Raw genomic sequence first — 26,940 nt, 5'->3', positions numbered from 1 at the left:
AAAGATTTTTCATTATGAAATATACTGAGCAGACAGGATATATATTGCTAACTTTTCATAGCAGAATGGTGTAAGTTTATATGTCACCATTCTTAAATACAGGAGGAAGGCCACCCTTGGCTGAGACAATCCTTTCTAGCAGCTGTGGGTGGCACACAAACATGTAGTCATAATTGCACATCTAGACTTTTGCTATGTGGTTTGTTCTTACACTGTCACAATTCAGAGGACAACGCTTGTAGGGGCAGGAAAGAGTCGGAGTAAGTGAAATAACCACATAGTTTCCTCTTTGCTTTTCATGGCAGCTACATGGTGATTTTTTTCCTTATCTATACCAATGTATTGCAGTGGATTACTCACATACATAATAATCACTACTGGGGACTCATCTTAAAAGTCAAGAGTTGGGGCCAGGTGCAGTGGCTCACGCCTGTAATCCCAGCACATTGGGAGGCCGAGGTGGGCGGATCACGAGGTCAGGAGCTTGAGACCATCCTGGCTAACACAAGGAAACCTCGTCTCTACTAAAAATACAAAAAATTAGCCAGCTGTGGTTGTGGGCGCCTGTAGTCCCAGCTACTCGGGAGGCTGAGGCAGGAGAATTGCTTGAACCCAGGAGGCGGAGCTTGCAGTGAGCTGAGATCGTGCCACCGCACTCCAGCCTGGGCAACAAAGCAAGACTCTGTCTCAAAAAAAGAAAAAAGAAAAAAAAAAGTCAAGAATTGGACTGTATGTGAAAAGCATTATTTTACACCTTATTGTTCAGGTGGGGACTAATTAATGAATACCTTAAGTCATTAATTCACAATTAGATTGCTTATGTTTAACCACATGCTTTCTGTGGACACATATATAAATATTAATTTTGGACAGAATGGTAATCATTCAACACCATAACAATTAAGCAGCTGTAACCTGTCTCGTGCGCTAAGTGATGGAGCTGCAGGCAAGCTCTATAAGCAGATGGTCTTACCCACCCATGCTTAAAGTTAAAGACTTTTTTAAAAAGAGGTGTTGACAAATCAGAACAACTAGGCATAGTTTTGATGCAAATTGACCAATTTGCAATGTAGATTACCCTAAAAACTAATTTAGTATATAAGAAAAATTAAGCTCTGTTGTTAAAGGAAGACATTATATCACATTTAGATGTAGTAGATTCCCCACCAACATAATTATTTACTAATTTCATTCAACCAACAGAGTTTAATGGAAAAGCAGCTGGCAAAGTATTCAGATTTATGGACCTCCTTTGACTGCTCCTTAATTTATCCAAGGTACATGCCTGTTAAATCCCAGAAATGATAGTCATATTTCAGACAGCTGGGTTCCAGCTTCATTAAAGAGGCACTCAAAAAAGAGAGGGTCACTGAACTTATCATGAAGAGCAACAGACAAAAATTGGCTCCAGTCACACCATAATCTGCGAACATGTTAAATACGAAGGCTGCTGGAAGGCTGTGCTTCCGTATGGACAGACACCACAACCAAACTTGCACTTTAAAATAGGGAGGTGGGAGAGGAACTGTTTTAAGATGAAAAGAGGCTATTTTCAACTTGTCATATTCAAGAAATGGCAAAGGTAAATTCTGCCATTGAAAGGATAACAACATACCATGTGGGAAGGGATAATCATACTTCTTAAAATTATGGGCTTAATTTCTCTGCCCTTACATTAAACTGAATGAGAAGTCCCAACATTTTATTTACCCCATTAGGTAATAAGGATCTCAGCATATAAGGAATATTACTTCAAAGCCTCATAAACACCTCACCAGCTGCCTTTCACTCTCCAGTTACCTGGCTTACTTTTGGGAAGAATGTGGCATCCTTATAATCTGGAACTCGAGAGAACCTTTCTCTTCCTTGCTGATACTGTGAAATAGCTGACAACATATTATTCTGCACCTGGTTTCACTCTTAAATGCCTTGGATCTAAACTTTTCAATAAAAGGCTTCTGATGAACTTGGCAAGCAGAAGGAGCATTTTCTATCTTTATTTCTGGTTAAATTGTATATCCAGTCAACTGAGCTTTAAAACCTCCAATATACTCGGTTTCGGTGGTAATTTAGATCTTAGATGGTTTTTAAAAGATACAAATTAATGAGGTGTTCCAAATGGAAAAAAGATCCTCTAGTATATTAGTAAAGGAACAAAATGTCAAGTTTGTAATGAAACAGTATCATACAAATATGACATATCACTTACTTGGCTTTTATTCAGATAACATGTCTCTCAATAAAGTTTTTAAAAAACAACTTATATTGGCTTAACATGAGGCATGCGGTTTCAGAAAGAAAAATGGAAACCACAGGCATGAATACATGACTATATTCATATTTTAAATTTCTGGCCTGGAATGTAACTGTAATTAAAATTAATGGATTCAAAAATTTCCTTGAGATAATAATTATAATTTATAAGTTGTTTCCCTAAGACACAGAGCCACTACACAGTAAACTGTTTTGAGACTTAAAAGAACTAGTTAGCAAACCATTAAGTTCACGGTGGGAAACAAACACGAGGTCCCGGGAAAGGAAGGAATTGGGTTTGCCAAGCCTAAAGAAATCAGGCATATTTCAATGACATCTAACTTATCAAAAAACAATACAAATCCTCAACTTGCTTATGTATTGCTCCCAGTTGAGAAAAATCACAACAGGTTTAACTCTCCATTCTTTCTGAAACAGCTGCTTCTAATGCCAGTGGGCCCGCCTTCCAGTGGAACTTGTAGGAGAAAGCTTAACTTAGCAATAGCTATTGGGACTCAAGTTAGACCACAGGAGGTAGACCGGAAAGAAATTCCTGCACAAGTAAACACCACAGTATAGAATTCATTTATCATATGACCCTAAACAAGGACGTGAAGAGTATGTGAAGCGTATTTCTTTTCAAGAATTCTAACTTCTCATCCTCACAGGCTATGTGTAAATCACTTCAGTGGAAAAATGTATGTTAAATCCAGATGTATTCACTCACCAAGCAATTATTTACATTCAGAATTGAGTCTCAGAAGGCCTCAAAAAATGCTCCTTTTCTAAAGTATGGAAAAAACACATCTAACGTTTCCCAAAACAACACACCTGTCCTAGAAATTTACCTCTCAGTAGCACTGGCACTGCCGTCTGATATGAAACCACGCAGCTCTAGCTGATGACTATGCTGCTGCCTGTCTTTTTCGTGAGGATAAATTACGGCATGAAGGATAGGGTGGAGAAAGAGGGAACTCAAGGCCTGATGTCAATAGTGAGAGCTGTTTATCCCCACACTTACTCCCATTCTAAGGGACAGAAACCGAGGCCTTGGGAAATTCTTTAGTGGAAAATAAATCACCAACATGACTGGAGAACGTGTATCCACATGGCCCTCGGGACCGTGACTTTTCCTGACGGTTACACAGCAAGTCAGGTGCAGAAGTCAGTGAGGAGTCTCACCTACTTGTTTGAGGATGTAATCTGTAATCTGAGTTGCGGATGTAATTCTAATGGGACTTTTGGAGACAACGTATGACTTACACGGGAAGGTGAAGGAGATAAGGAAGGAGGGACACTACAAGGTTAAACTTGTAACACACTTCACCAGAGGTTGGTAGAAGAGTCCAAATTACTACCACCTTTGAGGCTTTGTAGTATACAGATTGTAACAGTAGAAATGGAATGATTTCATAAAACCTTGGCAGGTAGTATTTAAGGCTAAACTATGATAGAAACACAGAGTCAAACTTACTAAAGTTTCAAATTTAGGCCACTAAATTTGTTTTTGTTGGTTGATTACTCTCTCACTCAACAGGCTGTGGAACACTGAGCGAAAGACGAATTTGGCTCAGAGTGCAGATCTGCCATTGCTGTCAATGCTGGCTACAAGGAAGCGGAACCCAAGGCTCCATGTCCTTTTTTTGATGAAATTGGTGTATGTAAAGACAAGCAAATACGAAAGAATAATTTGAAGGACAGACAAACTGCAACATCAACATAGATTACAACATCAAAATAAACATTATCTTTGTAGTAGTTTTAAAAATATTGAAACACTAGAGAATACTGACAACCAAACAGGGCCTCCACCTTTCAGAAAGGTCAGAGGAACCAGGTTTGCATTTGTAGAAAAGAGATTAAGTGACCTCTTCTTTTAAAAATTACAAGTCTGAGGGGATTACAGAGGCGAAAGTAGTGTTTATAAAACTGTTAACTGAAGAAACTAGACTAAAACGAGAAAAACAATATTGGAAGGCCCCCAGTGGATAGCTCCCAGTGGATACTGTCATCTCAATGGAAGAAACAGACACCGAAATCAGCCCAGTTCTCAGAACATGGGTGATTCTCCCGAGTTCTGAAGGGGGCTTTCCATGACTCTCTCAGGGATCTCTGTCCCCTCTGTCCATCAAATTTCTTATTACTGAGAATCACTGGGACTTGCAGAGCAGGAGGGACCTCAAGAAGTTCTCGTTCTGCAAGCTTCACAGAAGGTTTTTCAGCCTGTCAATTTAGGAGAATTTCCCCTAGATTTTCAGCGCCAGTCAGGTCAGTTTAGGAGAATCTCCCTCTCAACTCCACGCCTGCTGCCTCCTTGGCAACCCACTTTCCACTGTGAATGACAGATCACGAGGCATCTATGTCCAGACTATTCATGTGCCAGGAAGCAGAGGGGATTAGCTCTCCTTGTATCCAGCATGCACTCCTGTTTTTTCTGGAGGAATTAGCCGAGGCTAATTCCTCTGCCTAGAGACAAGATTTAGCAGGGAGGAATTAGTCACAGTCAGTGTGTTATGAATTTCAGTCCAACGACCAGCAACAACAACAACAAGAAACATCTATAGGGTGTTCACTGTGTGCCAGGCACTGTGCTAAGTGCTCTTCCACGTGACCTGACCCATTTAATACTCTCAGGGACTCTACGAGGTAGTTACTATTTTCATTCCCACTTTATAGATGAGTAAACTGAGGCACAGGGGGCTTAAGTAATTTCCCAAGATCATACAGATATGAAGTGACAGAGCTGGAACCAGGGGGAAATCCAGGGTTTATGGGTCTGAAATTTACATAATTGGGGAGGCCCTCTTTAAGAAAAAGAATATCAAAATATAAAAATGAAATCATGTATAAAAGTATTTAGAATGAGAAAAACCGCAACAAAACATTTATTTTTCAGTTAATACCACAAATATGAGAGAAGTCATATGCATTTTTGTTTTTTTTTTTTTTGAGATGAAGTCTCGCTCTGTCACCAGGCTGGAGTGCAGTGGCACAATCTCAGCTCACTGCAACCTCTGACTCCCTGGTTCAAGCGATTCTCCTGCCTCAGCCTCCCAAGTAGCTGGGATTACAGGCATGCACCACCACATCCAGCTAATTTTTGTATTTTTAGTAGAGACGGGGATTCACCATGTTGGTCAGGATGGTCCCGATCTCCTGACCTCGTGATCTACCCGCCTTGGCCTCCCAAAGTGCTGGGATTACAGGCATGAGCCACTGTGCCCGGCCCCATATCCATTTTTTATTCAGTGCTTGCCATGTCTCTAATGAACATTTTCCCTATATTTTTGGGCTATAATTACTCTTTGATTGCCTCTTTATATGACAACGATTTTTGTATTTTCTATAGAGACTATAGAGAGATAATTGAGTCTATATTCTATGCGATAGTTTACTTTTCATTATTGATAAAACTATCAACAGTAGCTCATTTGGCTTCAAAATTTGTTATTGGTAGTGTCATGTAAATTTGTGCCGTTACTGTCAAGTTTGGAAAGACTTTTTTTTTATTGTGTAATAAACTGATCTTAAATATGCTGAGTTGATAATACTCATTAACTATTTTGTTGTGATGTCCGCAGAGTGGACTATTTTGAGTTTTATGTTAAATTTGCAATGTCAGTATTTCACGTCACATAAACAAGACTTTTTCTGGTGCACTCATGTGATTCAGTGATACACTGGGATGAGTAACACATGTGATTTCACACACTGTTGAACTCAGTATCTGCAGTACTGCTATGGACTTATACCCTACAAACACAGGAATTCTGATAAATACTCAAAGGAGAAATATTCATCTAAAAGAAAAAGCTATGGCATGTTTATAATTATATAAATTCTATTATCAAGTACACGCCTGGTGGGAGAAAACTTCTGTTTTAATTAGGCATTTTAGGTATTTGATGACACGAGGAATTTTCCAGACTAGCTTCTGTTTCCATACATTTCAAACCTTATTTCTCCTCCAATACCTACTTGCTTCTGGTGCAGAGCTCCACAGGACAAAGTCATATCTTCATCTAGTAACTCCCTGACCCTGTACTTTCGTGTCACTAGGTGAGTCAGTGGAAGGTAGGAAGATTCCTAGGTGGCTAGCAGTAACAGCCACAGAGAGAAGTGATTTCACACCTCATATGCATATCCCATTAAATCTAAACTAAATGTACCCCCAGATCAAATTCTCCTTATCGGAATTCTCAAAATGCCCACAGCCACCCCAATGCCACCCTGCACAAGGAAAAGTGTGGTGGAGAGGATGTTGGAGTGTGAAGAGTCAGAAGTCAGCTGATTTGCAAGTTTTATATTAACATACGACACCTGAACCCATGGGTGTCCCCTTGTGGGATCTTAGGAGGTGCCAGCGCAAATGAAGGACCCTGACATTAATGCTACACCAGCTTCACAGTAAACCTGCCTCTGGCAAGGTCAGGGACGCTGGTAGTTTGGCGCAAGGTTGCCTTTCGTCACCACTACCAACCACTGACTGATGTGAAGCCAAATGCCTCCCAGAACAGCTATTTGTGGGTATGATGTGGTGCCCCATATGCACTGTTATTGGAAATTATAAACAAAATGTGACTTAAAATCTAAAAAGATATTTTTAGAATTACATATTGTTTTATTTTGGATATGATGCTCAATCTGGGAAACACTACAAAAGTTGCAAAGAATATTGAGTTTTGTAATTTAAGTGAAGCATTTATCAGAGTGGTCATTTTATTTTCAAATTTGTCACTTACTTTTTAATTTAACAATTAAAATACGATTCTTTCACCATTATCTGAGATAAGAATTAGAACACCAAGCCTAAGCTTGTCTGTATCAGTAAAAGTTTTGCTCTTTCTCTCTTTCCACCCCATCTTGTTTCCGAAATACCTCCCCAGCTGTGTGCATTTCATTTTCAATTTCTAATCTTCGGCATCCCAAAGCCCAAGGGCAGCCCCGGTGTTTAACAGAGGATGCTGAGAACTGCATGTGTGAGTTTTGTCTGAGCAAACAAAGCATGTCTTTGTGATCATTAATGATCTTGTTTCCCAATGTACTAAGAATTAGAATAAAAACAAATAGCTGGTCTTTTGCAGTTTAAAGGAATTAGGATTTCCCCTAGGCCAAATTTCCAAGTGAATTGCCTAAAAGTACATGAAAATCAATGTAGCTCAATATGCAACTCTGTGTTTGAGACATTACTAGAAGAAAAATACATCAATATCCTCCACCTTTCTTTCATCATCACGATTTTAAAAAACAACTCTCGGCTGGGTGCGGTGGCTCATGCTTATAATCCCAGCACCTTGGGAGGCTGAGGCAGGTGGATTGCTTGCGTCCTGGAGTGTGAGACCAGCCCGCCTGGGCAACATGAAGAAACCCCTTCTCCACAAAAATACAAAAAATGAGCCAGGTATGGTGGCACACTCCTGAGGTCCCAGCTATTCGGGAGGCTGAGGTGGGAGGATCACTTGGGCTCAGGAGGCAGAGGCTGCAGTGAGCCGTGACTGTATCACCGCAGTCCAGCCTGGGCAACTGAGTGAGACCCTGTCTCAAAAATAAAAAAATAAATGAAAATTAAAAAAAAAATAAAACCAACGCTCAAACCCTTAACCCAAACATACAAATTTCTTGTTAAACAATATCCATTATGAGACTAGATTATATTTTATAATAATAAAATGGAAATGTCATTAACTCTTTAAAGTAAATGTCCTGGACAGGAGTTTTGTTCTGTTGTTCTTGTTTTTGAATGTTGGCACCCAAAACATTTTCTGGGTTGTACTTTGTCTCATTTACACTTAATAACAAAATTAAAACTTGAATTTATTGAACATTATTTGCTAAATGCTTTACATTCTAGTATTCCATTTAATTCTAATAATCCCATGAAGTACATAATATTCACATTTCATATAAAACAGGTTAAATGACTTGCCCAAGGTCACTTAGTTGTACGGCAAGAATTTCAATTCTCAAAGCTCTTAAACATTACAGTATTCTGCTTCAAAATCTCATATATGTACTATTATAGCCATTTTACATTGCGAAAAAACCCAACTGAGGCTAAGAACAGTTAAGATACAAGCTAAAGGACGGGCGCGGTGGATCACCTGAGGTCAGGAATTCGACAGCAGCCTGGCCAACACGGTGAAACCCCATCTCTACTAAAAAATTTAAAAAATTAGCTGGGTGTGGTGGCGGGCGCCTGTAACCCCAGCTACTTGGGAGGCTGAGGCAGGAGAATCACTTGAACCCAGGAGGTGGAGTTTGCAGTGACCCGAGATTGAGCCATTGCACTCCAGCCTGGGCGACAGAGTGAGATTCCATCTCGAAAGAAAAAAAAAAAGAAAAAAAAAAGATACCAGTTATAGTGAATAAATTGTAAAACTGACTTAAAAACATTTTATTTAAAATGTCAAAGCCCATACCTTTTTTATCTTACACTGACTTTTGTAAGAAATCGTTCTCAGTATCACAGAAGAGATGTTCAATAATTGCTTACTGGACACATAAATGAATTAATTAACAAATAAAAAGTAAGTGAGGCATGCAAAGTAGAGCATCCCACAAAACAAACCCCAAATGATCTGAAAAAGTGAAGATGGTTTCTCACTATGTTTCAATGCCATAGGAAAAACAAAAACAAAAGTTAAATGACATAGAGATAAAAGAGAACCCCATGTTTAAATCTAGTAGTTTTCCAAATAAAGCAGAAATCATCAACAGCGAAAAAATCCTAGAACTGCAAGAGACCTCGAGGGGTCCTTCAAATAGGGCTACTACACAAGAGACTTGATCTTTTAGGATAATGGATGGAGAGAAGTTAAAAAAAAAACTCCCATTCTAAAAATACTCCTTAAGCTAAGAAAAAGACCTGACGAAAGCTCCAGTGTTTCACACCTAAGTAATCATAGTATTAAACTTTAACAATACTACGATTACTTGCGAGGTTCCAAAATTTCTTGAGTAGCTTGTTCCAGGATTTAAATATGCTTTCTGACTCGAGCTTCTTCATTATATCTAACAAACATTTATACAATGTAAACCCATATTCTCCATTTCTGTCTCCTGGATAAATGGAAAATGCCAATCAGCCTCCAGAAGACAACTTGCCTGTCTACGGAGAGCTGAGCCTTCTTTTCCTTCACAACAACCCTCCATAGTAGATAACAATCAAATACGTTATTCAATCATTTCCCTGCTATGGTCTCAATCTCATTTACAGCCTCCAATTCTCTGGGATACAAATGAATGACTTCTGGGGTAAACCTCTTCAACAAATACTAAAAAGAATGGTTCTTGTGGAAGTGATAGGTTAGCAGTAGTCAAAATTTGGTACTTAGTATTTATCATTGCCCAGGTTATTTACTTCGTATTACACTTAAAAGTGATTGACTCTGCCTATAACCATCTGTTCAGCAGAGCCTACCACTGCATTTGCATAGCATCTATGGCCAACTAACTGCATCCACAGGACAGTCCCATAGGAGATTTTCCCTCTTTTTCTAAGCAAGAAGAAGCCCAATTTCTCTGACCTACCTCAACTCTCAGATGACAGAACTGTTGAAGCTTTTTTACATAGAGATAGCCAGATGATATTCTTATTATGTCAACTATTATTTAAAAAACATTTCATTATATTTAATATATTTTTAACTTGTCTCTGAATCCTCTAAATATTTTTACATCTTTCCTACCTCATGAAAAACAGTGGCAGCACATGAGTATAATCCTTTGAAGCTTATATGGAATGGTCACATATAAAAGAGAGTATTTTTGTAGTGGAGCATCTATATCGGGGCTATTACTATTAAATCATTTTAGCAGTAAGTACTGGTGCTTATTTGATGTGGTTTAATCATGTAACTCCTCTTTTTCTTTATTTATTAAAGGGTCTAATAATCATGAATGCTTTCTGGGGAGGAAAGGAGAAGTATCTATTTTAATCACAATATTGCTAAAAGTAGATTTCTCCTTGTTTCATTTTCCATCTGCATGCATCACTAATCAAAGGGAAACCCAGGAAAGGAGGACTTGGGATGATGAACCTGCAGACGAATATGCCTAATTTGCTGAACACATGATTCATAATGAGAGGAAAATATGAATACTCTAATAAAAATATCAGAATAGAATCCTTTCAGGTAGATAGGGTGTTCAGTGAACACTGCAAACTCATAACCTATTTTACTATCAAAATGCCTATGGTTTTATGAAAGCATAGAGTTTATGAGGCAGTAGGATGACTAACGAAGAATGTCCTTTGCTTTCTAGTGGGAACTTTTGTTTGCTTCTGTTTACTTTCTTCTCCATTTCTCTTTCAATTAACCTCCCTGTTTGGTATTCAATGAGATGGCACATAATATGGAGAAAGAAAAAAATCTTGCTGATTTATGAGCATTCTTTCACCAAGTGGCAGCTTCTTTCAGCCAGATGCGCAGGGGTTAAAATGGGGAGGAAATGCAAGAACAGTAACCATCCCAAGTGAGAAAACACACCAGAGTTTCCTGGGTGTTTAATCCATGGCTCACAAATGGCCCCGTAGGGACACTAAGGGCCCTAACCAGGAAACTATGGTGGACATATATACAGGTAGTAAGGAAACAGGGGAAAGGCAATTGGATCTTTGTATGCCAAAGTTGGAAATAACTCATCTTATTAGTATAAAAGAATCCTTTAAAGGTGCTCTACATCTTTTAAAAGGTTCACACCTAAGATTTATTTGTAAATGAAGCAGGTCCCTTATTTCCCACACTGTTATTCATATGGAGTATAAAAGCAACAGAATAAATTAAAATGATAGGAAATGGAATTGTTAAGAACTATCGCAGGGTTTATTAAATTATAATACAAAGACCCACTGCTAATAAAAATCCTGTTTGTTCCTAAACAACTAGAAATTTGTTCAAGAACAGCTCATCTATGGGAAACTATTATCCATGTAATAATACCAAGGCCACTGAGAACCACACTAAAATGATTTGTTAAATACCTATTGGTTGGTAAGTTAAATCCGCCTATGGATAACTTTTTGGCACACTTCCTGGTTTTCAAAGCTATACACACGTGTTTGTTGTACTTCCTAAGATACATACAGTCAGATCATAACTTTTCTCCCTCAGCTAGACTCAACTCATTTCTTCTGATGTATCGGGTATCGGGTGGTGGAGTCACAAAGAATGAGGGAATGTGATCAGAGGTATAGTTTTCCTGCCCTGCCTCTGGTATATAGGCATTCTGGGACCTGGGGCATGGAGCTGTTTGGTTATAGAGGTATTGCATTGTCCCTTGTATGGCCACAAAAAGATACACAAATCCTGCTCATCAACTTTCTTCTGCCTTAATGTAGTTCACATGAACAACCTGCTGCCACTGCCCTACAAAGCCTCTTTGGGAGGGGAAAGCCACATCAGTGGGGACGAGCCCTGTGCAAGCGCTATGACTGTGGGCACCTGTTGTTAATTTCAGGTGGGAAGCTCCAATGCAACAAGCGAAGCTCCAAGGATGCTGTGCAAGTAAGAGCTAACAGTGGGCCTGATCTGCAGGATTTTGGCGGGCTGGCCCTTGGCTGGCATCTGGAAATTTGGATGTTCCCTACACTGATAAGGTTATTTTGTCCACACCTACTCTTCTTAGGAGAGTTGGAATTTTGGTGGTTGTGGCAGACAGAGGATACCTCCTGGAGAAGCCCCAATAAAAATCTCAGACTCTAAGTCAGGAAAGTCCAATCTTTAGGCTTCTCTGGGCCATATTGGAAGAATAAAAATTGTCTTGGACCAGACATAACATACATTAACACTAACAATAGCTGATGAGCTAAAAAATTGCAGGAAAAACTCATAATGTTTTAAGAAAGTTTATGAATTTGTGTTGGGCCTCATTCAAAGCTGTCCTGGGCCGCATATGGCCCACAGGCCTCAGGTTGGACACGCTTGCTCTAAGTCTCGAACAAACAGGCTTCCCTGGGCAGAAATACTGCACACATGTCGATTCATTTCGCTGCTGGGAAAAGGAGCATGCTACACATGACCTCTCCCAGTGGGAGAGAAGGAAGATAGGAAGCCTGTGCATGGATTTCTGCAGACTCTGCCGGATGTGTCTTTTTTCTTTCCGGTTGTGATACATTATAGCCATGACACAACTACCTCTGGGTCCTGAGTTCTTCTTGAAGATCACCAGGGTGGGGGTGTGGTGGGACCCTTGAAACAGATGTCAAGGATGTCAGTAAGATTAGAAAAAAACTTACATGAAGTGTATAATGACACACTTGTGACAACTGATAAGACATATATGATTTCAATTTTCCCATGACAAAGTTCCCGGCTAACCAAATCCTGTGAGCAAAAAAGCGAAGTACATAATACTTACGGATACATCGGAAGAAGAAATCTTTAAAAGACACTGACACTCCCCACAACAGATTTATCAAATTTCACCCTAGGGATGTAAAACAATGTGGAGAAATACTATACCACAAATTCTGAAATTTTGGTAGGACCGTGCCACTTATAATTAATATTGTGTACTTTCACTGAAGTGATACAGAAATTTATTACTTACTTTTGTTGTACTTTTAAAATTAAACATTTTAATTTTAGTGACAAATGGTAAAAGCAAAGACACTGAGTATCTTGAAAACATGATATATATATATTTTGGATACTTTTGTATCTATGCTAAATATTGTTTATATACTAATGTTTTGATCTGAAACATCTATCTGATGGTTTTATTTAACCTACAGATGTTCACAAATGTCATCATATATGAAAAAGTGTTAACCATACAGGTTTGTTTAAGAGCAGCGAGATTTGTGCATTTTATTCTACTTTATTTCTCATGATACCACAAAATGAAGTCATAATAAGTCAAACCTCTTTTGCAGAGACTCAAGATATGGACAAGTCTAAGCTGTGTGACTCTGGAAACTACAGAGGCCAACAAGGGCATATATTTGAAAAAAATTTAAAGCATTTTTTTTCTAAAGTGGAAAATCTGCTATTAAGAAATGCAATGACGATATGGAACATCAAGAAGTAATATTCAATAAAACTTCACTTATAAACAAATCATTAAGTCTGTTTTATGTGAGTCCATTTTTGTGGCCATCCCAAAAACCAATGAATAAAAAAGTTTACAGCTCATACTTGTGACAGCTGTTCTAAAAAGAACTGAATTGCCATTATAAAATGACAACCATATTTAAAAAATAATTTCGTGTTAAGAAACACAAGTAAAAAATAATGTAAAGAAATAGGCTTTTTCCAAGTTGAAAACAGCTGACCGTCAGTGCTCTTCTGTGGGAGGAAGGGGACAGACAGACACAGACTTGCAGTAAGCCTACCGATAGTGCAGTGCTCTCCATTCCAGCCCTGGCTGCATTCACACTTGCCATCCTTGCAGGTCCCGTGCTCGGCACAGCGGGGGTGGCAGGCTCTTTGATTACAGGCTGGGCCCGTCCAGCCTTCTTCACAGCGACACGTCCCGCCCATGCAAACGCCGTGGGAGCCACAGTCCACAGAACATATTTCTGTGTGGGAGGAAGAGGAAGCAAAACAGGAGAGAAGAGTGGCGGGAGAGAGAAGGGGAATTAATAAGCAGCTTTTATCTTCCACTCAAATTTGTTCAAGGGAAACACAAAATCATCCAAAAGAAATCAAAAGTATTTGTATGCTAAGTAAATTTCAGCACTGACTACTAGGAAATGATCAATGGTGGAACTCTACGTCTTTATTCATCATTTAATTTTACATGCTGCTCTAATCATGCAGAAAATACACATGACAATTGTTAGAAATAATTTCTTTACATATACAATACTTTATACAGAAAACATTACATATATAGAGGGTGGTCATACTTATATACACCTATCACCAAGAAAACACGTCCCCACACCCCCACCCCCAAATTAATGAAATATTTCAGCATCTCAGCATCTCAGGTATCTAACAGGACTTGGATTTCATACATATGGCAAGAGTTTGAAAAGGGGTTGTTTCTAATGCCACATTTAAATGTTTTAAATATTCAGAAACTTTCACTAAGAGGAATCTACTTAAGTAAATTAGCTTGCTTCTGACACAGACATGCATGTAAAAAGAAACTGTTTTTCCTATTCAGTAAATTTGTACTGTTGACAGATACAAATTTCTTAGTCCACAGTACAAAACCAGTTTAATAATACATATAATTGACTCTCCTTTGAAAAACAAGGTTTTTCAATTCCTAGAATTACTGAAAAGAGCACAAGTGACCAAATGACTTCAAATGTTTTAATACCAGGTTTGGTCTTTAAAAAGAATTCAGATGTGTAAGAAAAAAAATTTTAAGCTTTCTTAAAAGCTTTATTTAACTAGTTCCAATTGAGAGACAGGGAGAGGCAAAGGTAAAAGAAACTTTGAAGGTTATTTCATTTTTACATATAAGATTAAAGTTAGCTATAGTTTTTTCCCCTAAAATTCTAAGACTATTGATTAGTTTTGGTTTTCTTACAAAAATAAAGCACTGAACAATAAAAACCTAAAATCATTTCTAACAAACAGAAAATGTACTAAACCTTTTTTTGATTAAAAAATAGTAGCTGTTTATGTAGTCACATGTTCTGTTTTCCCTATTCATTCCCCAAGTAACATTTCTCAGACACGTGATTCTCTATCTCACAGGCTAAACACCTTATCAAGGCACTACGAGAGTTGTAATATTTTTTATAAACAACACCCAGGACTATTAACTGGAAGAGGGTAGCACACAGGTTTTTTCATGCAATATTTTCTATCTCCTTTGAATTAAACTTTTGATTAAGAGATTCAAGATAGTTTGATTAACTTCAGAGCAACATAACATCAACCCAGCTCCAGAAGTGAGAGGGTTCTTTCTGAGGTACCCTTTTTATTCAATCTAATCAATTTTTCATTAGGGTGATGGTGTTTATCAGCATTTAGCACACTAGCTTTGAGCAAGGTGCGTCAATCTTTGTAATGAACTTATTAATTAGAGTTAATTTAATTGAAGTGGAATTGAAGGGCTAATTAATGAACAAACTGCTGTTGAAGATAGAGGAAAGCTCTGTTGCTTTCAAACCTATAAACTTTCAGATGGAAATAATTCATTTCTTCTCTTTTAGCAGCTTAACCAATGTTTCTTCGGGTGTAAAGTCTATTCTCTTATTGCATTTAGATATCTGAAGGTCATTTCCACATCAACAAAAGAGGTAGGGAGTAAAGTGTTTTCCTTTAGGATTCACTTAGAAATTCAGAATTATACTGCTTGTAAACTTTAAGCCACAAATGTAAATTAACAGTGCTTTTATAAGCTTTAAATGAGAACTGTGCAACAACCAGATAAATTTGAGGTACACAAGACCAGATATTTTCACAGTGTGATTGGAAGCATATTTGAGACCTTTACTATGAATTCTAAGTAAGTTTTCTGTCTTTCTGCAGCTAATAGCAAAGTTTCATAAAGATTTTTTCTATACTTAGTATAATTACTTTCTTCAAAAATAGAGTATTGTATTCATTACGCTACTCTATTTATTGAGAGTTAAATATATGTGAAGTTTCTTTTTTGCATTGAGGATATCGAGATGAATAGGATAAAGATCTCTGCTCACTATGATTAAACAGTCATTTAGTATACAGGTAAAATTAGATTTTCAACTACCAAAATAATTACAGTAGCATGAAAAAAATTCAGTCTAAATATGTGAAATAATGATATGTGATTTTTGGCAGCCAATTTAATCTTTTAATTAACATTTATATGTATTTTTCCAATTCATAGCAGTATCATTTTATGAAGAGGGCTGAATTAACCTTTGAGTTATTTAGTATCAGTTACAAACTACCCTTTATAAAATAATTCAGGTAATATACTATAATAACTTTATATGAAAAAAGGGGCTATTGTGCTTGTTCCTTTCCAACTTGGATAATTGTAGGAAGCAAATCTGAATGACAGTATTTCAAGCAAGTATTATTCTACAGCTAGTCTTAATATGCCTGTTTTACTGATGGAGGCATAAGAGACCTGAACCAAGTACCTTTACTATAGAAGTAATTATCTCTATAACATTTAATTGGATATTTTTGTGGAAAGGGTTTTTTAGTGTAGGTAAAAACTCAACAGAAAACAGTAAATGCTTATTTTACATGTAAATTATATGTAATTACAAAGTATATTTTATGAATAGCGGACAAAACAAGTTAACATGTTATTTAAAATAATACCACTCACTCATGCTGGATAAGTGTTGCTTGGTGGTAATACCCTAAAACTCTTTAGTAAGACATTCAAGGCTCTCTCTAATCCAGATCCCAATTTGTGTTTTTACTCTTATTTATTCTGTGCATGTTATTTGCTCTAGCAGATGTGAATTTTCTCACCAAAGTTTCTGGTTCCTCAAGCTATCCAGAGGTGTATGGGCCAAAAGATGAGGGAGAATGAATAAACAGGAAGGAAGGGAAGGAGAGAAGGAGGAAGGAAGGAAGGAGAGGTGAGAGGGAGGGAAGGAGGAAGAAAACTCACACAAAAATCAGAATGGGAAGGAGAACTCAGGATGAAAACTTGTCTCTTAGTAGCGTATGAGTTCAACAGAAAATTTTCCTCAATATTATACATTAGCTGATAGGAAACATTTGTTAGTCTGGGCTTCCAGGATTCAATCTGTGGTAGGTAAAGAGTAGCAGATAAATCTGTCACGCTGATACTGACTCATAGGGCAGCAGAGATGTCACCCAAGCTTCTCAAAAGGCCAAGAAACAGCAATTTGTAAAAATTACTAGCCTTTTTACTTCTTGCTAAAAATAAACATGTGAATTAGCTTCTTAGCACAAGATTTCATGTAGTTTTATGCCATTAGATTGTACTAATAGAGGAAACAGTTTGCATTTCATAACTTTCACATTTAGGGAACCATGTCCAATCACTGCTTTAATGTGGAAGCTCCTCTGAATTGATGAGAAGTTAAGTATGAGAAACTACAGTGAGCCTTTAGAATACTTCTACCACAGTAACTACTATCACCACCCTCTACTACGTCTATTAGTGGTTAACACTTACTGAGCACTTGCTGTCTAAGGTGCTATTCTAAGTGCTTTTCACATACTAGCTCAGTTAAGCCTTACCTCAACTGTATAAAGTAGTCCTGTCATTATCTCCATTTTACATATAAAGAATCAGAGGCACAGAGATATTAAATAAATTGCCCAACGTCATATTGCCAGTGAATGGCCAGTCCAAATTTTTTTTTTTTTGTGACGGGGCCAGTCCAAAATTTGAACCCAGGCAGTTCAGTGTCTGAGTTCTGGTTCTCAGCCACTTACTGTTAAACAGGCTTAGAGAAGGGGGCAATCAGTGTGGGCAGGAAAGTAGATAGACCCCTTCACTGAAGCCAAGACTTACGTTTAATCTAAGCAGGATGTTTTTATTCACTCAACACTGCTAGTAAAACCCATTTGCTTTCTCGTTTCTTCTGCTTGTCCTTCCTGCTCTATCACTGTCCTCTTCCTCCTCCACTTCTCTCTTCCCTGCTTCTCTTTCTCATTTTTCCTCTTCTTTTGATGAACTGTGTAGTTTTGCTTAGTTTGAGTATCCAAACGGAATTCATCTCTTTTCTATTTCTCACTTCTCTTCCATTGCCTCCCTACGTCCTGCCTCTTCAATCAGCCTCTCCCTTTCCCAACTTTCTTGCTTCATTCAGGGACATTAACATTAGCACCAATTTTCCTTGCTTCATTCTTACAGGTCTTCTCAACACGCATCTCTATTGTGTTTTTTTCAGCAGGTCCTGTCTGCTTTTCCTTTCAAATGTCCCTCAGATTTATCTTTTTTATTTCTACTGACTCCCAGCGAATTCATGCTGTCATCACCTCACGCTTGTGGGAAAGTCCTCCAGCTTGTCTCTTCGCCATCAAAGTCTCACTATTCATGCTCTCTGACTTATTATCTACAGGATAGTTTTTCAAAAACAATACTCTCATTGTCTTAGTGGGCAAATTATTGCTATCGATAAATCCTCCATTGCCTAAAACTATCATTTCTAAACCGTACTCCCCAAAATTGGGCCCAATACAATTTTTTTGCCTCCAAATACTTTTCTTTTCACTGTCCCTTGAATATAATGATATTTCTCACAATTGCATCTTTGCTAATCTTCTATTTAAATTACTTGGAACCAGAAGTGATTTGGATATTAAACTTTTTCAGATGTTATAATATTTGCAGAATAAATACCCCTGGAGCATCCCTAATCTGAAAATACAAAATCTGAAATGCTGCAATGAGCATTTCCTTTGAGCATCATGTTGGTGTTCAAAAAGGTTTGAATTTTGAAGCATTTTGAATTTCAGATTAGGGATGTTCTATGGTAGTGATGATGGTGGTGGAAGCTATCTTTAGAATTTATCAGCCAAGCTTTGTACTAAGTATGTTATATACATTATTCCAAGTAATTCCCACAGCATCTTTGTGAAGAGTGTCCCATGATTTTACAGACGAGTAAACTGAGGCATATAGTAATTTGCCTAAGATCACATAGCTCTTAAGGAGTACAGATTGGATATGAATGCACACATCTGATTTCACAGTCCATGCTCTTAAGTACTTTCTAATACTGTTCACCTAGCCAAAAATTATACCCTTACCCAGACTACCACCATCATTAAATAAAGAAATGTTAATACAAGTCTCCTTGAAAACTCTGAATACTCATTAAGTTAGAATCACTCCCCTGAATGTCCACTGAATTTAGCATAATATTCCATGTAACACTCAATATAGTATTAAACTAGGATGTATTGATTTAGAATTTTTCATATGTATTCATCTTATCTCCCTAAATAAACTGTAATCTTCCACACTAGAATGGCATCTTCTCAAACCATAACTTATGAGTTATGGAATTAGCTCATGAGTTGCAACCAACATTTGAAAAAAATAAAATAGACTTGAAAAAAATCAGTGTGTATCACTTTGTAAAATGTTTATTTCAATTATGTGAGTATGTGCATGTCATACTCACTAGGTCATGATGATAGTTCAAGGTCAAAAAATTAGAAAGCCATTGTTCTAGAGGGCAGACACGATTTGTTAAGTCTTTCAGTCTCACAGGGCCTATCACAATGCCACGCACATAGTAAGTGCTCAATAACAACTTGGCTGATTGAATGAAATTACCTTGTCCTATTTCTATTATAACCATGTTATTATGATTAAAAACTCAGTGTTGAACCATTTATTCATATCATAATGTCTATACCCGTATACTCTTTACTGTGATCATGTTTAGCCTTATACTGTCAAATGATTTTTTTAAATTGAGCCTTCCCTGTTTATAAGATAATGTGCTTAAATCCCCAAGCTATACTTAAGATTTTAGAGAGGTTAGTTTTGGTTAGTAGTTCCATAAATTGAGAGTTAAGAAGATATGGTATCTTATGCAGATGAAAGATGAGTCTCCGCATAATACTAAAGGGGAAATTTTAGTGACAAACTGGCTAAGCCTGGTTCCTTCTTTTGTATAAGGCAACTACATATCATTACTTTTAATATTTATTTCCATAAAGAATCACTTTACTAAAATTTGTATTAGGTTTAAAAAGGGAGTTTTAAAGATTAAAATATCACCTTTAGCCAAACAGTATTAAGCAACTCGATTGTACTGCATTTATCAGCCTCACCGTTTGAGCAGTCTGGGCCGGTCCAGTTAGGGTCACACGTGCAGGAGCCACTTTCTTGAAGATACGTTCCGTGGCCGGAGCACTGGTCTGGGCACATGGTCTTCAGGATTTCACAGTTGCTACCTCCCCATCCTGGACTGCAGTGACATTCCCCGTGGATACACACACCATGACTAGAACACCCAGGGTCTAGACAGTCGGCTGGTGTAAAGAAAAGAACAATTTTATTAAATCCAGAAGGTATCACAGTGCATGCAGAAAAAAGAATTAAATCCTAATCTAATTTACATGAACATTTTGGAGAATCAAATATTTATCTACCATTTTCAAGAACTTGTTTCTGAAAATGCAAAGAATTATAATACAATAAAGCATTAAGAACCAGCCTAATGCCATTTAGGTAATTGAGACTCTTGCAAGGATTTGTAATTTTCCTGAATTACACACATAGGCTCTTGAGGTTTCAGATTATTGCTCTCTGTTCTGCCTAATCACAGAGTAATAAGTATTGCCTTCTCTATAACAAAATCTGTGACCACTGAGTACTGACAGCTGTATGGGATCCTCACACTGTTTGAGAAATAAATGAGTTCCATACTCTCTATCCTTCTTAATTCACTTTAATGTGCTTTAGATGACGAGATTTAATTTAGCAATTTGACTCAATAAAACTTTACACTTGTAGGGTCAATGGCCTGAAAATTTAATTCCAGAGACTTAATTGCATTACTTTGTGTGTGCAGATCAATAAAATCAATTTGATTGAAGAACGGAAATGGTGCTTTTTTGCTTTCTGAAAAAACAATTAACCTGCACTTTACAGTATGGTATCTCGACTCTCATCATTATACGTACACAGCTATGGAACACATCCATGATGTCATACTTCTTTTCAGTAGCATATTATGTGTACTATTCTGTCTTTCTAGAGATGTCAAAATGCTAGATTTAGAAGCTGGCATCAATGTAAAAAACTATAAAAAGAAAAATAAAATCAACAGTCCGCTGTTAGTTTCAAGGCATAAAGGTTTGCTTGCTTTCTCAGAGTGAAGAAAAGGAACGATTCACACTGCTGAAAAAGAGCAAAGGGGCCCTTTGGTGCTTGTTCTTTTTATTAGTTAAAATGTTAGTAAAACAATGCATTCATAAATATGGATTTTTCAAAATTGCTTTCAAAAGGAAGGGTATAAAAGAGATCTGCCCAACTAAAGATTACAGATACAATCTGTTTCTTTATGAAGATAACAACAGACTTCTGTAAATATTGACATGTTTACCTTCTTCACAATTTTCTCCTTTGTATCCCGAGTTGCAAGCACAAGAGCCCATGATACAAATCCCACGACCCCCACACTGTGGGTCAATACACTGGGTAGTCGGCACATCACACTCGGTGCCCTTCCAGCCGCTGAAACACAGGCAGCGGCCCTTGGAGTACTGCCCATTGCCACTACATAACACTGGACAGGCCGCTGTGAAACAAGACACGACAGAAGAATTACAGCCAGATTTTCCACGGAGCTTCCGAAAGAAAAGACACATCGCTGGAACAAGCAATATGCCAGTTTCCCCCCTCTTTCTTTCCTGTCTTGGTAGTTTTTGGAATCACTTGTGTTTCTACAGCTTATTTATATCGGCTTAAGAAAAGAATCTAACTTGCATACCTCTTGAACAATCCGGACCCAGAAATCCTGGAAAACAATGGCAAGTTCCAGAAACGCATTCTCCATTTCCATGGCAATTTCGGGGACATTCCACCACAGACTCTGAAGAAAAAGGAAAGAAGGAACACTTGTTGTATAGCCTGCCTCTTGCAAAAGATAAACGGTATCACTTTGATCTTCATTTATGCTAGATAATTTGAGTAGTAAAGCAAAGCACTGTCACTTCAAATGCAGATTTTCAAAGTGTTTCATGACATATTCTCCTCTCCCAAGGTAATTCCAGATAATATTTTCTCCCAGTGCTTCACAGTTTGTCACATATTCCCAAATAAAGGTTTAAAAATAATTCTCACATTTTACCTGGGCTTTAACACCCTAAGAATTACCCCAAATTGGTACAGATAATTTAGTTTTTATTAAACACGGCATTTAGGCTATAGCCTGGAAAATGCTGCTTTGAAGACTATTCTTACCTATAACAATGGTATTAAAAGACACCTGCTCTGCATTTTTCCCATCATTATAAAAAGCCAGATGCCAGATTCCAGAATCCAAGTACTGGATAAAGCCGGCCTCATGAAGGCTGACGGATCTCGCCTGCCGCCCGGCTCTCTCCGTCTCAAGCAGGCTCCGCTGCTCTCTGGCAATCAGCCTGCTGCCATCCAGGAGCTCGACGAAGTCATACTGGGGGGAGGACGAGCAAAAATAGAAAGATAAAGGGTGGCTGCTTCTCTCTCTCTTTTTTTTCTTCAATCTGTCTTCGTTTGCTCTAACAAACACAATGTTAGAAAGAAGTTCCTGACAGGTCCAAATGGTAGAAGTCTCCCATGCATAGCATTTACAAGGAGGACTCAAACTACTCGCCACACAGGGCTGGATTCAAACATCAGGGACCATTTTTTCCCCTTATTGGGCAATATGGTTTCCAAATTTATTTAATTCTACTGACTGATCAAAAGTTTGATGAGTTGAGGCAGTTTGGGGATACAAACATAAAATCTACATGAACTGACATTTCCAATCCAGCAGGCTTATTTTTAATGCATTAAATTCATAATTGATATATAATAGTCGTACGTATTTTGAGTGCCCTCCCGGCCTCTGGTATCCATCATTCTACTCTTTCTTTTTTTTAAATTTTATTTTATTATATTTTAAGTTCTGGGGTACATGTGCAGAATGTGCTGGTTTGTTACACAGGTATACACGTGCCACGGTGGTTTGCTGCACCCATCAACCCGTCATCTACATTAGGTATTTCTCCTAATGCTATCCCTCCCCTAAGCCCCTGACACCCTGAGAGGCCCTGGGGTGATGTTCCCCTCCCTGTGTCCATGTGTCCTCATTGTTCAACTCCCACTTATGAGTGAGAACATGCGGCATTTGGTTTTCTCTTCTTGTGTTAGTTTGCTGAGAACCATCATTCTCCTCTTTCTGCTCATTCACTTTTTTAGCTCCCACATATAAGCAAGAACATGCAGTATTTGACTTTCTGTGCCTGGCTTATTTCACTTCACACAATGAGCTCCAGTTCCATCCATGTTGCCAGCAACCTTGTTTTAGTTAGACCACAAGATAACCCTGTACAGTCTTCTCTGATTTAACATTCATGTAGCAACAACTACTGTTGAATCCTTACTCCGTGCTGGTTCCTCATAGGAACCCTCGTAGGAAGGCTTTAACATTTGCACTTTACAGGTGAAGGAATCTGAATCTTGAGGAGGGTAGCAGGCTCTCAGACATCTGGTAATGGTGGGGTTGGCTTGTGAACTCAAGAGCACTTTGCTCCAAGTGGGGTCATTCCTCCCACCCTACTCCACCTCTCTTGTGACCCTGATGTGACCATCTCAAGCACCATGGAGAACGCCATGGGCTTTACTTAGTTATTGTTAGATTAGAGACATGTAACAAGATGCCTTTACATCTTTGATCTAAACAGTTAAACAGTGGAGGGGTTCTGAAAGGATGGCAGTAACAGTAAATGTGCCTGATTATTCTTATGAATGGGTCATCATTAAACCTAAGTTTTGTTGTAGTAAAATTAGACATGAACATTGGTGACTGGAGAGTTTAAAAAAGAATTAAAAGTATAAAATGTGATTGTTAATATAGTGGGGTAAAATTTTGTAACTAGAGATAATACAGGGAATTTGAAAGACACTGAAAAGACTTTCCAATGTAGTTTCAAGGAGTTTTTTAGATTACAATTGTTAAAAGTAGAGTGATTCAGTGTCTATAGAATGTTACCTAGTTTCATTCTATTCCTGAAGTGTGTTTATGGTGAAACATATGCCATAGTACTATATATAAATAATTATTATTATAATACTGCATATATAAATCATAAATATTCTACTTTCTGATAGGTTTCTTAAATGGAATTTCATCAGAGGCCTATTTAAGAAAAAGATTATATGAATCTCTCAATCCAATCAAACTGGAATAAAATCCGTTGCTGGAATTTCTGAGAATCACAGTTAAATAGATTGCCATTTTACTGACCATAGACCTCTATCGTTAATATTGGAGAGAACTTAGAATATCTAATTCAGTTTCTGACTTACTAAAATTTTTATTTATTAAGTAAAACCTTTTTTTGTTCTTTTGTGTAGTTTCATCAGAACAGAATTCAGCTGTGAGAAATATATAAAAACAGTATAACCTAATCAGCAGTCAAAAACGTTTATTTTCATTTATACCTTATAAGGATGAAAATACTGACTGGTGTGGATACATGACCTATAAAATTTGACTGGAATTCTATTCTAGAATTGTCAGAGGAAAATTAATTCAACAGTTTTGAATGGTGACTCTGTCTCAAATAAGCCATTCATTTCCTCATCAGGTTTAAATATTTACACATTTGCATGGCAAAGAGACAAGAAAAAGTTTCTTTTTATGACCCAAGCATATAAACATTTTTCTTCCCTAACATTAAACACGGTAACTGAAAAAGTGAACGGGAGGAATTTTGAGTTTTAGCTGGTCTTTCAAGGCAAAAGCACAACCATCACCTTTATCATAGAAATAACCATTCACATCACACTGTGAACAATAAAATAAGGCCAGGGTAGTGGGCATGATGGTGGGGAGGAGGAGCTGACAGGTTTTGAGTATCTACCCAGTTCTAGGCTCATCTGCAGAAGTGTTTCGCACATGAATTCAGGAGGGCGATTCAAATACCTAAAAGAAGTTCCCTACTTTAACACTAAGACCATCTGTGCCCAAAATTACCAAATTACAAGGAATAAAAATACTTAATAATCTTTGTTCTTAGGGCATAAAGTGGTCACTGAAGGGCAAATGTGAGTTTTGCTTTGTAATATTTCTAAGATGGAGACACAGATATATTTTTGGGGAGAAGAGGAGTCTTAGGACCTTATGCTCTTTTTAGGAAGAAATTCTTGGGGCTAACTCTTCAATTGCACTAGTCCGCGGGAGCCATCATGAGACAAAGCTTATACTTGATACAGGTTTCATATAAAGTGAGACAATTTTAGTGTGAAAGCTCCGTTTAAAGGTAATTTTCTTATGATTTAATATTACCAAATATACACGCTTTAAAAATCCTCATTTAAAGTTCCTTTAAACTACAATGTATTAATAAGTCGTCTTTTGGAAAATCAATAGAAGAAAAGTTTGCCCATGTTTGTTGTATTTATGCTGATTATCTAATAGACCATTTAAAAACAAATAGATTTTGTTTCAGTTATCTTGGTGGTTCACTTCTGAAGTTAGATTATATGTTTAATTCAATTCCGTTACTAAAACGATGAGTTCTTAGAATCTATGAATACTTAACTATGTCCTTACATCAACTCTTTGGTAGTGGCACAGTCTTGCTGTAATTGGAATATAGAGAATAAAGAGATTTTACAGATCATCTGATCCAACTCTTTCATTTTACCAATGGACACTAAGGCTCAGAGAAGGGACGCTGCAAGGTCACAAAGTGAGAAGGTGGTAAGGGTATGCTAGAACTCAGGCTTCCAACTCCTATTCGACAACAGCCTTCATGCGAATGCACTCAAATGCTACAGTACACTTCACCATAAGGCTCTGCATTGCCTCCTGAGGCCACTAACTGACCAGGAGAATGAACTGGCACCAGGGAGAAGAGAGCCCACTGATTCCTTGGCAACAATCAAACGGGCAGTTTTACAAAGGGTCACAAAGACTGTGAAAGCTCAAGCAACTATTCTGAATGGCTGGCCAATTTTAATTATTTCAGGTTGATTTATTTAATGTTCCCCAGAAACAGAGAAATGTTCAATTTGGGCTGCCTTATAGAATATTTCATGTTTAAACACTGAACTCAGAAACAGTTGTTTGCTCTGCTGATCTTGAATAAACCACAGGAAGAAACTATAATAACCGTGAAGCTTAAGAAAATGCATAACCTACTTAAACACATATATTGTGGTAGAAAAGAAAAGAGGATATCACATGTATTGTGTTTAAATACTAGAAGGATTATGAGAAAATGTGAAACTGCACCTTTCATTTCTCTAATCTTAAATGTTATATACAACTTGCAGAGTCAACTAAATCTTTAAATAAACCTTTCAAGTACACAACACAATAGACAATTCTTACCTGAAATTATTTTCTAGAATTTGTAAGTTACATGTTCACTATTGTGCTCAGCTTAGAGGTATATTTCTTGAATTATACACAAAAAAATCACATATGCGGTTTCAGTGGGAAAATATTTTTTCATATTTCACTGGACAATTGCTATAAATCCAATCTGTCTACTATAATTGAAGTTATAGAGGACTTCCACTTAAGAAAATCTGCTTTTTTTTTTTCTTTTTTCTCCTAGACAGAGTTTTGCTCCTGTCGTCCAGGCTGGAGTTCAATGTCACGATCTCTCGCTTACTGCAACCTTTGCCTCCAGGGTTCAAGTGATTCTCCTGCCTCAGCCTCCTGAGTAGCTGGGATTACAGGTGTGTGCCACCACGTTCGGCTAATTTTGTATTTTTAGTAGAGATGGGGTTTCACCATGTTGGTCAGGCCAGTCTCGAACTCCTGACCTTAAGTGATCCACCCACCTTGGCCTCCCGGTGCTGGGATTACAGGCCTCAGTCACTGTGCCTAGCCTTAAGAAAATCTGGTTATTATATCCTAGTCAGTGTCACCTATAAGATGAACTGGAGTCAAATCTAAAATTTAAAATGGTCTAGACTGGCTGGGTGCGGTGGCTCACGCCTGTAATCCCAGCACTTTGGGAGGCCGAGGAGGGCAGATCACCTGAGGTTGGGAGTTCGGAACCAGCCTGACCAACATGGAGAAAACCTATGTCTACTAAAAATACAAAATTAGCTGGGCATAGTGGTGCACGCCTGTAA

The 26,940-nt window shown here is 37.7% G+C and overlaps 1 protein-coding gene across 36 annotated transcripts in view; it reads right to left on the bottom strand.

Moving 5' to 3' along the window:
- TENM3 (teneurin transmembrane protein 3) overlaps window positions 1–26,940 on the bottom strand; it is a 2,732,592-nt gene that overhangs the window by 98,719 nt on the left and 2,606,933 nt on the right. For all 36 annotated transcript variants that reach the window (XM_054683934.2, XM_054683938.2, XM_054683942.2 and 33 more), the window contains 5 exons: window positions 22,063–22,273; window positions 21,590–21,691; window positions 21,203–21,397; window positions 19,926–20,126; window positions 13,589–13,774 (listed from right to left, as the gene is read on the bottom strand). In XM_054683934.2, the coding sequence (XP_054539909.1) occupies window positions 13,589–13,774; window positions 19,926–20,126; window positions 21,203–21,397; window positions 21,590–21,691; window positions 22,063–22,273 (895 nt within the window). The remainder of the gene's footprint in view (window positions 1–13,588; window positions 13,775–19,925; window positions 20,127–21,202; window positions 21,398–21,589; window positions 21,692–22,062; window positions 22,274–26,940) is intronic.

This window comes from Pan troglodytes, chromosome 3 (genome assembly GCF_028858775.2).
Source record: "Pan troglodytes isolate AG18354 chromosome 3, NHGRI_mPanTro3-v2.0_pri, whole genome shotgun sequence".
NCBI lineage: Eukaryota > Metazoa > Chordata > Mammalia > Primates > Hominidae > Pan > Pan troglodytes.
Note: the sequence above shows the minus strand (reverse complement) of the source record. Positions and strands in the feature narration are given on the sequence as shown.